Source organism: Colobus angolensis, unplaced genomic scaffold, assembly GCF_000951035.1.
Source record: "Colobus angolensis palliatus isolate OR3802 unplaced genomic scaffold, Cang.pa_1.0 Scaffold114, whole genome shotgun sequence".
NCBI classification, from domain to species: domain Eukaryota; kingdom Metazoa; phylum Chordata; class Mammalia; order Primates; family Cercopithecidae; genus Colobus; species Colobus angolensis.
Window position 1 is genome coordinate 118,260 of NW_012112475.1, and position 18,571 is coordinate 136,830.

At 39.1% G+C, this 18,571-nt stretch overlaps 1 protein-coding gene across 5 annotated transcripts in view; it reads right to left on the reverse strand.

Annotated features, from left to right (window-relative positions):
• Nucleotides 1-18,571, reverse strand: part of ITCH (itchy E3 ubiquitin protein ligase) — a 140,398-nt gene that overhangs the window by 16,510 nt on the left and 105,317 nt on the right. For all 5 annotated transcript variants that reach the window (XM_011959392.1, XM_011959365.1, XM_011959383.1 and 2 more), the window contains 8 exons: nt 18,252-18,324; nt 16,875-16,946; nt 13,503-13,591; nt 11,279-11,438; nt 10,349-10,482; nt 9,881-10,021; nt 2,113-2,233; nt 1,567-1,671 (listed from right to left, as the gene is read on the reverse strand). In XM_011959392.1, the coding sequence (XP_011814782.1) occupies nt 1,567-1,671; nt 2,113-2,233; nt 9,881-10,021; nt 10,349-10,482; nt 11,279-11,438; nt 13,503-13,591; nt 16,875-16,946; nt 18,252-18,324 (895 nt within the window). The remainder of the gene's footprint in view (nt 1-1,566; nt 1,672-2,112; nt 2,234-9,880; nt 10,022-10,348; nt 10,483-11,278; nt 11,439-13,502; nt 13,592-16,874; nt 16,947-18,251; nt 18,325-18,571) is intronic.

Genomic DNA, 18,571 nt, shown 5'->3' on the forward strand with positions numbered 1-18,571 from the left:
GTGTTAGCCAGGATGGTCTCGAACTCCTGACCTCGTGATCCGCCCATCTCGGCCTCCCAAAGTGCTGGGATTACAGGCTTGAGCCACCACGCCCGGCCAATTTAATTTTTTAAATTGTTGTAAAATATACACAACATAAATTCTTGATTTTAACCTTTTTGAGTGTAATTTAATGACATTAAGTACATTCACACTGTTGTGCAACCGTCAACACTATTTCCAACTTTTTCATCATCCCAAGTACAAACTATGTATACATTAAATATAACTTCCCATTTTTGCTCCCTGCAGCTTCTGGTAACCCATATTCTACTTTCTGCCTCTATGAATTTGCCCATTCTAGTAACCTCATGTAAGTGGAATTATACAATATTTGTCCATTTGTGTCTGGCTTACTTCGCTTATCTGTAGCACATACCAAAAATCTCATTACTTTTTAGCACTGAATAATATTCAACTCAAGATATTTTTGACTTATGATGGATATAAAGGATAAAACTCCTTTACAAGTCCAGGAGCATCTGTATATGTATACACCACATTTTGTGTGGGTAAATGGATGATGAATACTGGTATACGAGTATCTGTTTGAGTCTCTGCTTTCAATTTTTTGGGCTGTATACCAAGGGTTGGAATTCCTGGATCTTATGTTAATTGTACGTTTAACTTTTTGAGCAACCACCAAACTATTTCCACAGTGGTGTGGTATTTCACACTGTCACCAGCAATGCGCCCTTGGCAATGGTTGTTTTCTCCACTTTAAAAATAATACTAAGTATGATGTGGTATCTCATTGTGTTGTTTTCATTTTTGTTTTTGAGATGGAGTCTCGCTCTGTTGCCCAGGCTGGAGAGCAGTAGTGTCATCTTGGCTCACTGCAACTTCTGCCTCCTGGGTTCAAGTGATTCTCCTGCCTCAGCCTCCCAAGTAGCTGAGATTACAGGCATGCGCCACCACGCCTGGCTAATTTCGTCATGTTAGTCAGGATGGTCTTGATCTCCTGACCTTGTGATCCACCCGCCTCGGCCTCCCAAAGTGCAGGGATTACAGGTGTAAGCCACTGCACCCAGCCTCATTGTGGTTTTGATTTGCATTTCTCTAATGATTAATGATGCTGAATATCATTTACTATGCTTACGGCAGACATTTTTAGAGAGGTACCATTATGATCCTAAATCATGTCTCTTAAATTTTGCCTTCTGAACATTATATAATTAATGAAACATAAATGATAAAAAAACAAAAAACAAACAAAAAAAAACACAACGTATTACAGACAGTCCTATAAAACCTCAAAACCATTTAAATCAAATGTAGGTAAATTTTATCATCTGGAATTGTCTTACACTCTACTCTGGACAAAGATGCAAGGTATGTGTGGCTTACTTGGCAACAGTCTTAAAAGGATGCTGTTATAATCTGTATTCATTTATTATAATGCATATGATGGACTAAGGGGTCTATATACACTGGTACATTTTGAGCTGTGACTCATTTCCATATGTGGTAAGCAAAGTCTAAAAAATTATGCTGTGTCAACTAATAGAAATAAATTTAAAAACAAACCTGCCAAAACCACATGATTTGTTTGCTGGTCCTCGTATAATGACGGTAGATGGCATGTCTTTGCCAGTCATTCAAATCAATCTCTTGCATTCCACATAAAAGGACCTTTAGGGATGAAAAAGACAAATTGTTTCCTTAGGTCACTGTACAAAAACAGCTGGACATAAATAACGAAAGACGAAGATTAAGCAAAGTTTCAGAAAAACAATCAGTAGGCTTTGACTTATCAACTATACATCAAGAATTATATCTACATTGCTTATTAAGGCAAGGTTCCATGCACGGTGTCATATATATATATATTCAGGGAAGTAAGTCACTCAATTGTAGAGAAGCTCTAATATTTGTACTTTTGGGGGGGTAATACTATTGTTTTATCTTTGGATAAATTATGATTTTCTTTAACCACTGGGGATGTTTCAAAACATTTTGCACCAGTATAAAAAATATTACAGTAACAGGAAAGATGGGAAAGTGAGTTAAAAGTAGACAACTGAAGGCATTATTTACTAGCATGGTACAGGGGAATGAAGGAAAACTCATTACCTCTAATTCCTTTGCATCAAAGTATTGCACATATTGCTGGGGAAGAATTTCATTAAAGCCCTCAAAGAAAGCTTGTGTCTGTTCTTCAACACCTCGAGACAACCTCCATTCAGCTACCATTCTGGCAAACAAATATTAAAAAACCTATCAGGAAGTTTAGATCTTATCTTTAAATTCTGAGTATAAAAATAAATTTTAAGAAATTATAAAAAACTTAAAATATATTCAAAAGTAGAATATAATGAACCCCCTGTACACATGTACAAGCTTCATCACAATGCCCATCTATTTCATTTATGCCCCTATTCATACCCTAGATATCACATAATTTCATTTCTTTTCTTTATTTATTTGAGATGAGGTCTCATTCTGTCACCTGAGCTGAAGCACAGTGGCACAATCTTGGCTCACTGCAGTCTTGACCTCCTGGGCTCAAGTAATCCTCCTACCTCGGCCTCCTGAGTAGCTGGGAATAGGTGTGCAACACCACGCCTGGCTAACTTTTGGTTTCATGTGTACAGATCGGGTCTCTCTGTGTTGCCAAGGTTGGTTTTAAACACCTGGCCTCATGTGATCTGCCTGCCTCGGCCACCCAAACTGCTAGGATTACAAGCGTGTGCCACCATGGCCAAGCCATATAATTTATTTTCTTTTCTTTTGTTTTTGTTTTTTGAGACAGGGTCGCACTTTGTCACCCAGGCTGGAGTGCAGTGATACAATCTGGGCTCACTGTAGCCTCCACCTTCCAGGTTCAATCGGTTCTTGTGTATCAGCCTCCCGAGTAGCTGGCATTACAAAGGCGTGCGCCACCACGCCCAACTCATTTTTGTGTTTTTAGTAGAGATGGGGGTTTCATAATGTTGGCCAGGCTGGTCTTGAACTCCTGACCTCAAGTGATCCGCCTGCCTTCTCCCAAAGTGCTGGGATTACAAGTGTGAGCCACCGTGCCCGGCCCAAACAATTTCATTTTGAACAGATACTTCAGTATATGTCTCTACAACACGAGGATTATTTTTTAAAACATAAAGCATAAAAACATGACCGCATCATTATTTTATAAACCTAGAATTCTAAATCTAGTGACAATATCCTTCAAAAAATGAAAGTGAAATAAAGATGTTTTCATATAAAAGTTGAAAAAATGTACTGCCAGGAGATGCACATGAAGTGAAATGGTAAATAAAGGTTTTCTGTTTTTTTTTTTAAGCCAAAGAGAAATGATCTTATATTAAAAAAAAAAAAAAAGAATCTGAGGAAAGAAACAAGGAGAAACAGAAATAGTAATGTGAATAAATATAAGATTATTTTTGAAAATGGTTAAAAATTAAAGCAAGAGTAACAGTAACAAAGTATTATATTTGTAACATGTAGAACTAACATATGACGACAACAACAGCACAAACAGCTGGCGTGAGGTAAATGAATTATATTATTATGAGCTTCTTTTCTTTTTCTTGAGATGAAGTCTCACTCCTGTCCCCTAGGCTGGAGTGCAATGGCACAATCTCAGCTTACTGCAACCTCCGCCTCCTGGGTTCAAGTGATTATCCTGCCTCAGCCTCCCAAGTAGCTGGGATTACAGGTGCCTATTACCACGCCAGGTTAATTTTTTTATTTTTAGTGGAGACGGGGTTTCACCATGTTGGCCAGGCTGGTCTTGAACTCCTGACCTCAGGCAATCCACCGGCCTTAGCCTCCCAAAGTGCTGAAATTACAGGAGTGAGCCACGGCACCTGGCCTATGAGCTTCTTATATTGTACTAGAAGTAGTGTTTGGGTCAACAGGGATGTTACAGATGCATATTATCATAATCATTAGTCACCACTAAAATTAAACAAGGAGGCATAGCTAAAAACCCAACAGAAGAGCTAAAAAAGAAAGTAAAAATTGCTTTATTAATTCAAAGAAAGCAAGAAAGAACAAAGTTGGGAAAAATAAGAAACAAATAGCAAGGTGAGACAAAGAGCAAAACAAATAGCAATGGTTAGACAAAAGTCCAACCAAATCAGTAATAAAATTAAACATAAACGTACTGAACACTCCAATTATAGAGATTATCAGGATAAAAATAATAAGACTTAAGAAATACTTCTAAATACAATGAGAGTGGCTGGGAGTGTGATTACATCTGTAATCCCAGCACTGTGGGAGGCTGAGGCAGGTGGATCCCTTGGGCACAGGAGTTCAAGACCACCCTGGGCAACATGGTGAAACCCCATCTCGCCATGTGGGTGTGGTGGCATATGCCTGTAGTCCCAGCTGCTTGAGGGCTGAGGCAAGAGGATCACTTGAACTTCCAGAAGTGGAGACTGCAGTGAGCCAAGATTTCGCCATTGCACTCCAGCCTGGGTGAAAAAATGAGACCCTGTCTCAAAAAAATATTAAAGATAAAACATAATAAATAAATAAATACAAATAAAATAAATAAAGTAGTGAAAAAACACAACACTCCAAAATTTGTGGCTGGGCACAGCGGCTCACGCCTGTAATCCAGGCACCTTGGGAGGCTGAGGCAGGCAGATCACCTGAGGTCAAGAGTTCAAGACCAGCCTGGCCAATGTGGCGAAACCCTGTCTCTATTAAAAATACAAAAATTAGCCAGGTGTGGTGGCGGGTGCCTGTAATCACAGCTGCTCAGGAGGCTGAGGCAGGAGAATCGTTTGAACCCAGGAGATGGAAGTTAAAGTAAGCCAAGACTGTACCTCTGCACTCCAGCCTGGACGACAGAATGAGACTCTGTCACAGGAAAAAAAAAAAAAAAAAAATTTGTGGGCTGGATGAGGCGGCTCATGCCTATAATTCCAGCACTTTGGGAGACAAAGGTGGGAGGATCGTTTGAATCCAGGAGTTTGAGACCAGCCTGGGCAACATATTGAGACCCATCTCCTACAATAAATAAATAAGTTAGCCAGGCGTGGCAGCACATGCCTGTGGTTCCAGCTACTTGGGAGGCTGAGGTGAGAGGATATCTGGAGCTCAGGAGGTTGAGGCTATAGTGAGCCATGACTCTACCACTACACTCCAACCTGGGCAACAGAGTGAGACTCCATCTCAAAAAAAAAATAAAATAAAATAAATTGTGAGGATAGCTAAAGACATACTTAGTTGGAAATCTGCAGCTTTAAGTCCTTATATTAGAAAACAGAATGTGGGAGGACAACTTGAGGCAAGGAGTCTGAGACCAGCCTGTGCAAAATAGCAAGACCACATCTCTACAAAAATAAAAACAACCAAAATATTTGCTGGGCACGGTGGTTTGTGCCTACAGTTCCAGCTACTCAGGAGGAAAAGGTAAGAAGATAGAGGGAGTGAGGGAGGGAAGAAGGGAAGAAGGGAAACAGAATAGTTTCCAAAATCAATGATCTGAAATATTTAAGAACTCCTACAATCACAAATAAAAAGACAACCCAATTTTAGAATGGATAAAAGATTTGGATATACACATCAGAAAAGAAGAGCTACAAATGATCAATATGCACAGAAAAATGTACTCAACACCATTAGTCAAGGAAAAAATGGAAATTAAAATCACAAGATACTACTGACAATGATGAATTGGCAAGAACGTGAGGCAACTTTCAAATATTGCTAGTAGGACTGTAAAATGGCAAAAACACTTTGGGAAACTTTGGCAGTTTCTAATAAAGTCGAACACCTTCCCAGCGATTTCACTCCTAGGTATTTACTCAAGAAAAATATGTCCACAAAAAGACACCACAAGAATGTTTACAGCAGCTTTACTCATAATAGCCCCAGACTGGGAAACAACCAAAACATTTATCACCAACAGAATGGATAAAGAAATTCTGAGATATAAACGGCATGGAATATTTCTCAGCAATAAAAAGGAATAAAATACTGATATAAACAATATGGCTGAATCTCACAAACACCAAATAAAAGAAAAAATCAGACACTAAAAGCTAGATATAAGAGTACATACTCTATGGTTCCATTTTAGGAAATTTAAAATCAAAAAGAGTTATACAAATAGAACTAAACAGAAATGGTTATCTACCTCTGGGGCTGGGAGAAGGGAGGTGTATATTGGCCCCTTATGGGGTCCAGAATAGAAAAAAAAAGTTCCACAATTTGGGTCATGTTTACATGGACATGGTCCTATATGGAATAGTGTTTACAGAACTGGTAATTCAATGAGTGATCTAGCACAACTTCTATCCATAAAATGCTCACATCTGGTCTGATATATGTATTTGTCAAAATTCAACTTGTACATTTAAGATCAGTGCATTTTACTCTAAGGAAATTATACTTCTTAAAAAATACTAAAAACCCCCCAAACTCTGAAATTTTAAGCAAGCCATTATTGAAGCAGATACTAAAAACCTTTTTAGCTGCCCATTATCTTAAAATGTTATATTACCAGCAACAAAACTATTGAGGAACATAGTACATCCTTGGTTACTTGGAATCTTGAATCATTATCTCTCTGGAATGCTATATACATCATAAAAAAATCTAGACATATCATAACAAAAAAACTGGAGAATTGACAAAAACAAACTGACTACATTTTAAAAGGATATTTCAAAATAAACTTTTAAACGGATAGATTGTTTTCCAACAAATAATAACTGTTCACTGTGTTAAATAGTGTACTTTCAATTATGGAGGGAAAACCCAGGCAAGAAATGCAGAACCTGGAACTTAAGAAGTAGATATGCAAAATTTAACCCTGACTGGAAAGAATTGCTATTGAGAAGGTACGAATGAACTATTAGCTCTTGAGACTAGAAATATGAACAATGGAAATAATTAGAAAGGATATACTATAAAACTTCATTTTAGTTATAATTTTACCCAACCTTATGATATGGTTTGGCTCTGTGTCCCCACCCAAATCTCATCTTGTAGCTCCCATAATTCCCATGTGTTATGGGAGAGAACCAGTGGGAGATAACTGAATCATGGGGACAGGTCTTTCCCATGTTGTTCTCATTATAGTGAATAAGTCTCACAAGATCTAATGGTTTTAAAACGAGAGTTTCCCAGGACAAGCTCTCTCTTTGCCTGCTGCCATTCATGTAAGACATGACTTGCTCCTTCTTGCCTTCCACCATGATTGCGAGGCCTCCCCAGCCATGTGGAACTGTAAGTCCATTAAAACTCTTTCTTTTGTAAATTGTCCACTCTCGGGTACATCTTATCAGCAGCGTGAAAACAGTAAATTGTTACCAGGAGCAGGGTGCTGCTGAAGATACCTGAAAATGTGGATGCAACTTTAGTACAGTCCCAGCTACTCAGGAGGGTAGCAGGCAGACGGTGGAACAGTTTGGACGGCTCAGAAGAAGACAGGAAAATGTGGGAAAGTTTGGAACTTCCTACAGACTTGTTGAATGGCTTTGACCAAAATGCTGACAGCAATATGGACAATAAAGTTCAGGCTGAGGTGTTCTCAGATGAAAATGAAAAACTTTTTGGGAAACAGAGCAAAGGTGACTCTCGGTACGTTTTAGCAAAGAGACTGGCAGCATTTTGCCCCTGTGCTAGAGACTGGTGGAACTTTGTACTTGAGAGAGATGATTTAGGGTATCTGGTGGAATAAATTTCTATGCAGCAAAGCATTCAATAGGAGACTTGGTGCTGTTAAAGGCATTCAGTTTTGTAAGGGAAGCAGGGCATAAAAGTTTGGAAAATTTGCAGCCTGACAATGCAATAGAAAAGAAAATCTCATTTTCTGAGGAGAAATTCAAGCTGGCTGTAGAAATTTGCATAAGTAATGAGGACCCGAATGTTAATCCCCAAGACAATGGGGAAAATGTCTACAGGGCACGTCAGAGGGTCGTCATGGCAGCCCCTCCTATCACAAGCCTGTAGGCCTAGGAGGAAAAAATGGTTTTGCGGGCCCGGCCCAGGGTCCCCATGCTGTGTGCCCTCTGGGGACTTGGTGCCCTGTTTCCTAGTCGCTCCAGTATGACTAAAAGGGACCAAGGTACAGCCCGGGCTGTTGCTTCAGAGAGTGGAAGCCCCAAGACTTGGCAGCTTCCATATGGTGTTGAGCCTGAGGGTGCACAGAAGGCAAAAATTGAGGTTTGGGAACCTCCATCTAGATTTCAGAAGGCATATGGAAATGCCTAGATGCCCAAGCAAAATTCTGCTGCAGGGGCAGGGCACTCACAGAGAACTTCTGCTAGGACAGTGCGAAGGGGAAATGTGAAGTTGGAGGCCCATACAGAGTCCCTACTGGGGCACTGCCAAGTGGAGCTGGGAGAAGGGGGCAACCGTCCTCCAGACCCCAGAATGGTAGATCCACCAACAGCTTGCATCATGAGACTGGAAAAACCATAGACACTCAACGCCAGCCCATAAAAGCAGCTGGTGGGGGCTATAACCTGCAAAGCCACAAGGGCAATGTTGCCAAGGCCATGGGAGGCCACCTCTTACATCAGGGTGACGTGCATGTGAGACATGGAGTCAAAAGAGATCGTTTTGGAGCTTGAAGATTTGACTGCCCTGTTGGATTTCAAACCTGCATGAGGCCTGTACATAGGATATTGCATGTAGCTCCTTATTTTGGCCAATTTCTTCCATTTGGAATGGCTGTATTTACCCAATGCCTGTTATCCCCCAGTACATGCAAGTAGTAACTAAGCTGCTTTTAATTTTACAGGCTCATAGGTAGAAGGGACTTCCTTGTCCCAGATGAGACTTTGGACTGTGGACTTTTGAGTTAATGCTGAAATGAGTTGACTTTGGGGGACCGTTGAGAAGGCATGATTAGTTTTGAAATGTGAACACATGAGATTTGGGAGGCGCCAGGGGCAGAATGATATGGTTTGGCTCCATGTCCTCACCCAAATCTCATCTTGTAGCTCCCATAATTCCCATGTGTTGTGAGAGAGAATCAGTGGGAGATAACTGAATCATGGGGGTGGGTCTTTCCCATGCTGTTTGCATGACAGTGAATATGGCTCACAAGATATGATGAGGTCGTTTTTTTTTTTAGACGGAGTCTCACTCTGTCACCAGGCTGGAGTGCAGTGGCGCTATCTTGGCTCACTGCAAACTCTGCCTCCCGGGTTCAAGCCATTCTCCTGCCTCTGCCTCCCTAGTAGCTGAGATTACAGGCACATGCCCCCACACCCAGCTAATTTTTGTATTTTTAGTAGAGATGGGGTTTCACCATATTGGCCAGGATGGTCTCAATCTCCTGACCTCGTGATCTACCTGCCTCGGTCTTCCAAAGTGCTGGGATTACAGGCGTGAGCTACCGTGCCCGGCCAATGATGAGGTTCTAAAAACAGGAGTTTTCCTGTACAAGCCCTCTCTTTGCCTGCTGCCATCCATGTAAGATGTGACTTGCCCCTCCTTGCCTTCCACCATGAGTGTGAGGCCTCCCCAGCCTTGTGGAACTGTAAGTCCATTAAACCTCTTTCTTTTGTAAATTGCCCAGTCTTGGGTATGTCTTTATCAGCAGCAGGAAAGTGGACTAATACACCTTACAATATTCCCTGTGAAAATATCTGCATATATATTTGAGATTCTTTTTAATGACATGTTATACAGCATAGTTACAGAATTGATATTTAAAAGAGTAATCCTGCATGACTTTTATCCTTAAAATTCTTTTAAAAACACTTTTTTTAAAAAAAACTTTTTAGAAATGAAAAATGACTGCCTACATAGGATATTGATTAGTACAAAGACAAATACTATTTTTGGAGATAACTCTCCATTAGTATTAGTAAGCAATTATCAATACGCTGTAGTCAAACAAAAAGTGAAATGTGAAAAGGAGCCCTCTCACCTGATGTATTCCTCTTTATTTTCTTCTGTTACAAGAATATTGCCACCATTAGGTTTCAGATCATGACTCTTAATTTCACCTAGAATTTCTTTGTCAACGGAGAAGTACATTTCCAAACCACATTCCTCAATATTGTTTTCTCTGCACAAATGAAATTAGCACTCTCTGTTATATCCACCAATTCAATCATAATTTATAAGTCTTTAACTAAAGGCCCATGTTCTTAAATAATTTATAACATCAAAATAAGAAGAAATAATATTCTATTCTAAGGTCATCATATTATTGCCAAAGATCTTGGGTACATTTTTGTAAAATTGATCATATTGAATAAAAAGGCAGGTTTGATACACAGATCATTTAAATACAATAAACCAATTATGTGCTTACAGTTTGGACAGGTTATCAATACTACATGGAATGCATATAAACTATATTTTAATACATTACATGGAAAAAGAAACTTACTTAACCCAGATGAGAGAATTGTAAAATTCTGGATCAATAGATTCTAAATCCTTGAGTCCAACTGGTTTGCTCAAGATACGCTTATAGAATGGTAAAGAAAAACTTGTGTCTATGATTTTCCCATGGAACAGAGCCTATGAAAAAAGGAAACAAGACTGCTTAAAATAATTGTACAATAATCATTTTATTTCAATATGTTAAATGAATTCTTCATTTAAAAACACTTCCCTGGGTCGGGCATGGTGGCTCACGCCTGTAATCCCAGCAATTTGGGAGGCTGAGGTGGGTGGATCACCTGAGGTCAGGAGTTCGGAGACCATACCGACCAACATGGAGAAACCCCATCTCTACTAAAAACACAAAAATTAGCCGGGCGTGGTGGCACATCCTTGTAATCCCAGCTACTCAGGATGCTGAGGCAGGAGAATTGCTTGAACCTGAGAGGTGGAGGTTGTGGTGAGCTGAGATCACGCCACTGCACTCCAGCCTGGGCAACAAAAGTGAAACTTTGTCTCAAAAAAACACTTCCCTGGCTGGGCATGGTGGCTTACACCTGTAATCCCAGCACTTTGGGAGGCTGAGGTGGGTGGATTACCTGAGGTCAGGAATTCAAGACCAGCCTGGTCAACATGGCAAAACCCCATCTCTACTAAAAATACAAAAATTAGCCGGGCATGGTGGTGCACACCTGTAATCCCAGCTACTTGGGAGGCTGAGGCAGGAGGACTGATTGAGCCCAGAAGGCAGAGGCTGCAGTGAGCCAAGATTGTGTCACTGCACTCCAGCCTGGGTGACAGAGCAAGACTCTGTCTCAAAAATAAAAAACAAAACAAACACTTCCCTTCTCTCGTATGATCTGTTATGGCACCTAAGAGAAAACTTAGTATTGCTGAGTAAGCAAAGTAAACATAATTCTTGACCTGCACTTACCATGGCAATAAATCTGCCAATAAAACGAAAATATTTCAGGTGATCTGGATTGATGTAAGAAGCGGGGTTTATCTGCAAGCAGTAGTTATCCTTCCCTGCATATTCAAACAGGCAATACATTGGGTTCAACACTTCATGTGACAAAAGAAAGAACCATTCTCTGAAATCAAAAGAAAATTTACTATGAAAAATCTTGCAGGTTACCATGTCAACAAATCAAAGAACAGTGCTATAACGTTCTCAGGGATCTATATCCCTCAGCTAGTGATAGTTTTCTAATCTCATGTTGATTTTTATTGCTTCTGTTCAAACTCACATCTATTTCACAGAGTTGGTAGTATACACCATCTCGGGTAGATGCTAATATATACATTATTACATTTCAAAGAATCTAAGACAACATTGCACCTTTATTTGATGAACCACTAAACTGTATTTTCCCAATTTTACCTGCGATACATCTTAATTTCAGAGATATTATAACATGAAAATACTGGTCTTAGAATCAATGAAATACTATTCATAGGCAAATTTAAAATTCACTATTCACCCATGTGAGTGGCTGAAATCAATCTAATATTCCATCTATTACTAAGTCCCATAATAATCCCCGTCAAGTGCCACTACTCCCTACATGTTAAATCAGTATGAAAAATCTTCCAATTTCACAGAGGCAGTAAAGCACATAATTCCAGCCACTCACATATTAGAAAAATGCTGAGACTCTAAGTCAAATATTGTGAAAATATGAACCAATATTAACATAAGATTATGGTTACTAAAACTATGTAACATGGGTGATCTGGGGTAATACATGTGGCATAAGCCTGTAATCTGGATCTCTTTTCCTGTTAGTTCATGGCCTCTTCTGATAAGTGTATCTCGTGACACACTTTAATATTGCTAGTTGCTTTTCTTTCTTGCTCTGTCACCCGGGCTGGAGTGCAGTGGCTGGATCTCAGCTCACTGCAAGCTCCGCCTCCCGGGTTTACGCCATTCTCCTGCCTCAGCCTCCGGAGTAGCTGGGACTACAGGTGCCCGCCACCTCGCCCGGCTAGTTTTTTTGTATTTTTAGTAGAGACGGGGTTTCACCGTGTTAGCCAGGATGGTCTCGATCTCCAGACCTCGTGATCCACCCGTCTCGGCCTCCCAAAGTGCTGGGATTACAGGCTTGAGCCACCGCGCCCGGCCGCTAGTTGATTTTCTTGTTAGGAATAAATGATTGCTCTCCTCTTCAATTGCCTTTAATTTATACAAAATTACATATTTCTACTCATATTTGTTATTTATCTATGATTATATCATATATTTTGAAATAATTTTATTTAAACTCAGAAACATAATATAAATAAGAACTACTAACATGTAGCCACCAGTTAGTGTGCACACAAAGACAGAGGCTCTGAACTAGGTCATTAATAAACAATATTTCTACTCTTTACAGTAATCCTAGAAATGTAGATATTACTATTCTTATTTTACAGATGAAAATATTTGCTCAACGTCACACTCCCAACATAGGGAGTAGAAAAAGATTCAAATCTGGGCTTGACCCCAAAGTCCTTGTCTTTGCACAATGCCACCTCTAAGCAAATTTTTAACCTGGGGTGATATATTATTATGGAATAAGCAAAGCAATTCTCATTAGAGACTATCTTCTAGGGTATGATTTCAAGCTCCAATATGAAGAAAGCAGAATTAAGACTTTCAACTCCTATTTTGTACAACCTTTTATATTTTCATGACAAATATACTAATCTCAGTTGGAAACTGAGTAACTATTACCTGTATCAGTAATCTGTGGTCAGGAAAATGACCTGATCATTATAAGGCCTTGTGTTTTCTGTGGAACAGATATGAGAGGTGGTAGACTGAACACCGGTTACTGGTTAGATGGTACAAAACTTGCATCCAGGCTCTACAATTTATGGTGTGCCTTAGATGAGTCTCTAAGCCTCTTCATTATCCTATAAAATTCTATATCACAAGGTTACCCTGAAGATTAAATGAGTGATGTGGGTGAAATCAATCAGCTGTACATGACACAGAAAGTGCTGAATTAAATGTTTTTTGAAATTCTGTAGCTACAGCATAATAAAGGTATAATAATTTGACATACTTCATTTTCCTAAAATATAAGATTGAGAAAATATACTTGCAAGTGAAGTGCAATGGTACCTTTGGAGGAAAGGAACTAAGTTCTGAGTATTCATATTATCACTACCTTGCTACACCTCCATAATCTAAACCTTCTTCTCCTGGAAAAATCACCCACAAACGTCTTCGCAGATCTTGGGGACTGAGGCTCATTATCTAAAAAACAATAAAGTAAAATAATTGGTGAAAAAAGTCATTGAAACACTGTCTACCACTTCTGCGTTTAACATCTCCTTCATTGTAGGTAATTCAAATCCCTCATGACATAGAAAGGAGTTCATGGTCTAATCATAACCACACATACAGAAAATACATTATAGTAACATTTAATAATATTTTATTATACACATCTATATTTTTATATACTTTATATAAAACATGTGATTTTATTTATCTATTTTTAGACAGAGTCTCGCTCTTATTGCCCAGGCTGGAGAGCAATGGTGCAATTTCAGCTTACTGCACCTCTTCTGCCTCCCAGGTTCAAACAAGTCTCCTGCCTTAGCCACCCGAGTAGCTGGAACTACAGGTGTGTGCCACCACGCCCAGCTAATTTTGTATTTTTAGTAGACACGGGGTTTTGCCATGTTGGCCAGGCTGGTGTCAAACTCCTGACCTCAGGTCATCCACTGGCCTCGGCCTCCCAAAGTGCTGAGATTACAGACGTGAGCCACCACACCCGGCTGTGATTTTATTTTTAATGATGCTACTATTGACTTACAATGTTGCTTATATCAATTACTTAGAACATAGATGGGCATGGTCAGAGGTTAGATGGGTTTTTTGTGGTTTATTAGGTTTGGTTTTGATTCATAGCTAAAGGTACACATAACAGCTAACTGGCTAACCGAGAAATGAAAAACAGTAGCTGCAGAGAGACCCAGTTAACTTCAGAAACTCATTCTCAGTGGCAACCTATAAACACCTAGAAAAACTACTCAAATTTTGTGTCCCACTATAGGTGGTTAATAGGATCATCTTCATATTTGAAGGATGGTACATTACTGAGCTACAGTGAATAGATCATTTGGTTTCCTGACACATAAAACTAATTATTTGACCAAAATTGCATGTGCGTAGCACTGCATGTATCAATTACTCTTAGAAAAAAATACAGAAGAACCTGGAAAGGAAGAAGTTGATATAATGCCTTTACTTTATTGAGTGGTAAGAATGAATTCTCACATTTAAATATCCAGAGAGGATCAGTAAGTAACCTGTTTATGCCAAGTTCTCTCAGTTCCCCCACAAAACTATCACATTTACGAATTCATATCCCACTCAAGCCAGAAAATCCCAGATATAACACAAAAAAATTCAATGCTTAGACATACGTACATGTTTATGCCCACTATTCTACAAATAGTATAGGCTAGGTATACAGCAATGCAAATGAGAACTGTCACAAGGTTAAAACTATCTTTAAATAATTCCTTTTAAAATATGTCTAATATGAAGGAAAAAAAAATGTTTTCTCCTGTACTTTTCCCCATAACCAGTTGTGCTATGTTAACAGACGAAACACTATCCAGAGCAATTTTATCCAACAGCTATCCAAAGAAAATCTGATGCTAATTTTGCAATTAGTTTTGTTACCTTTAAGCAATCAAATTGTTCTCTCACATTTTTATTACCCAGTTATTTGATGGATGTCAAATCTAGGGTGACATTTTTAAAAACTGTTTTAGAACCATCTAGTCTGTTATTTTGCAAAAGACTTCAGGTTTCAAAGTCAAAAGATAAAGGAACAATTTAATGTTTTGTATCTTTCCAGTACAGGTAAGATTGGTAAGCAAGTTGTTTCAAGAAACTCGTCCAACAGAGTGATAAAAGATAAAAGGGTGGGCTGGGCACGGTGGCTCAAACCTATAATCCCAGCACTTCGGGAGGCCGAGACGGGCGGTTCATGAGGTCAGGAGATCGAGACCATCCTGGCTAACATGGTGAAACCCCGTCTCTACTAAAAAATACAAAAAACTAGCCGGGCGTGGTTGCAGGTGCCTGTAGTCCCAGCTACTCGGGAGGCTGAGGCAGGAGAATGGCGTAAACCCGGGAGGCGGAGCTTGCAGTGAGCTGAGGATCCGGCCACTGCACTCCAGCCTGGGCAACAGAGCAAGACTCCGTCTCAAAAAAAAAAAAAAACAATAAAAGGGTGGTTATGAACATAAAATTAGAAATGGGCAAGGACTAGGGTGGGGAATGGCCTTTGACACTTACATCAGATCAAGGGGATGATTCATAATTCTCTAAATGGCCTAAATAAAGCTCCAGTTCCCACTAAAAAGCTTTCTGCTCCTACACAGCAGGATGCCAATTGGCTTTTTCCTTTAATGTCAATAATTGAAGTTCCATTAGGAAATGAACAAAACTGATTCTGAAAACAAGTAGCCAGCTACTACCAACTGTCTCAACCTCTTTTCCCTTTGCATTCAATTCCATACTTCTTGAGGCTGTAGTTGCTACAATATCACTGGTGCTTGAAAGTAATCACTTCCACATCTGGATATAAAACAAGGACTAACCAGATGTTTTCATTTTAAGACATTTTTTCACTAGTTATTTTAACCTTCTATATAACAATCATTTTAACATTTAGTTGCAGTAGGTTATTAGTGATATCTATAATATAAAGGTAAATAGTAGATTAATTCAAGTTCTTTTTTATTCATTATTGAGATGGAGTTTCGCTCTTATTGCCCAGCCTGGAATGCAATGGCACGATCTCAGGTCACTGCAACCTCCGCCTCCCAGGTTCAGCCAACTCTCCTGAGTAGCTTTACAGGATTACAGGCACCGGCCACCAGGCCCAGTTAATTTTTATATTTTTAATAGAGACAAGGTTTCACCATATTGGCCAGGTTGGTCTCAAACTCCTGACCTCAGATGATCCACCCGCCTCAGCTTCCCAAAGCGCTGTGATTACAGGCATGAGCCATGTGCCCAGCGAGTAAATTAACTCAAGTTCTGAAGACAACTGAAAAAATCTGCTGACTACTTCTGAAAACTCATATATATCTTTTTTTAGATACTGTCATCAATGACCAGTTACTTTTTTTCCTGTTAAGAGTAACATACGCTTATTTCAAAAATCCAAGTAATACTGAAGTAAGTCTTCCCCTCTCCTTTCTACAATCTGATAATGTTCATATGGGTATTTCCAGACCTTTGGCTACCAAAAATCTATTATCTTACCTATGCATTTATTTCAAATCATACCAGTTTAGAAACGGAAACCTGAAGCGCGCGCACACACACACACAACACACACACACACACACACACACACCCCTTAAGCCCTGAGGTGGCTGGCAATGAGATCACACTTGAAAAATTCAAGGACTTCAACTCAAGAAGTTCCAGACTGTTCAGATTAAAAGCACCAAAAGCTGGTCCTAAGCTAGCAGCCAGGGCAAAAATTATTGAAAGAATGAAACACTACCTGTTGAAAGGAATCCTCAAACAATGTTTTTCTTGTCACTGTAATCTTTATGTGCTGTGGCATGGCCAGTTGCTGAAATAGAAGAATGACTTAAGTCAACTCTCATCATTAAAACAGCCTATCAAAAAACCAAAAGGGGAAAGTTTTATTTACTTTTATCTTTGCTTACAGAAACAAGTAGACTATGAATGTATTCAATAACGTTTACCAATGCATCGGTGAGTATTCATGCTAATTATAGATTAATACATGAAAACAGAAAAACCACAAGATTGATCTCATATGCACACTGCTTACTTAATAATGTGTCAAATAAATCTTTACTTAATCTTATTTTCCAATAGTTAATCCAGATTCTTCTTGCTTCCATGGGTCCAGTTAATTACAAGTTTCAATTGTAAAAATATTCATCATAGTAACTTTGACCAGGGTATTCATTTAGAACTCATAAAAAATCATTAATTCCAGTAAATATCTATACATCAGAAATAGTTGATCACATCTGAAAAAAACACTGAATATAACATCTATGTATGGATATGTTCATGTATGTATGAACATGTATATATCTATCAAAGTCATTTATATCAAATGATAGATATAAAAATGGCTGCTGTCCGGGCATGCTGGCTCACGCCCACAATCCTAGCACTTGGGGAAGATGAGGCAGGAGGATAATTTGAGTCTAGGAGTTCAAAACCAGCGTAGGCAACATAAGGGGACCCTGTCTCTACTAAGAATTAGCCAGCTGTGGTGGAGTGCATCTGTAGTGTCAATTAGTGAGAAGGCTGAAGCAAGAGGATCACTTGAGCCCAGTAGGTCAAGGCTGCAGTAAGCCATGATGGCACCACTGCACTCCAGCCTGGGTGACAGAGTTAGACCCTGTCTCAGAAAAAATAACAAATAAAAATAGAGTAGCTGGTTACAATTATATCAGAAAATGCTTTAACTTATATTTGAAGATTTCTGCAATCTGAAAGTAATGGGTACTGGGAAAAAGTGACAATGTTTGCTTATTCAGATGGTCTCAAGTTTAATTTTCTTCTTAAAGGAAAAAATATATATGTATATATATATTTACAGAGATAAGGCCTCAATATGTTGCCCAGACTGGTCCTGAACTCCTGAGCTCAAGTGATCTGCCCACCTCAGCCTCCCCAAGTGCTAGAATTACATGAGGTTTAATTTTCTGAACAATCAAAGTCACAAATGATCTAATTGATAAATCTATTAATTTGCTCTAAAAGTAGACAAAAGAGATTCTAATGCTTCCCGTTTTACCTGGTTTTCTGTGAGTTAAGTATTTTCACAATCACTGTGTAATACAAGCAACACAACAAAGGAAAGGGAGTACAGAGATACAGTTCCAACACTAACCTGACACCAGAACCGGAAATACTGAACCTTTGCTTTGAAGTCCCGAACATAGGCTATCTGAGGTCCATTGTCTCTGAGGAAGAACAAGGGTTAACACGACATATATAGCTGCTTGTAAAAGATAATGCTGAAGGAAAGCAAAACATCCCATCCTCTCTCAGCACTTACTAACCAAATACAAACATACGGCATATTCCTAACACAACCATTCTTGGCTTTTTGAGAGATACTTCCGCAGGAATACCTTTAAGTAACAGAAAAAACAAAAGAAAAACTTTGATTTTGTTGAATCTACTATTGTGGAATTTTCTTTTCTATGC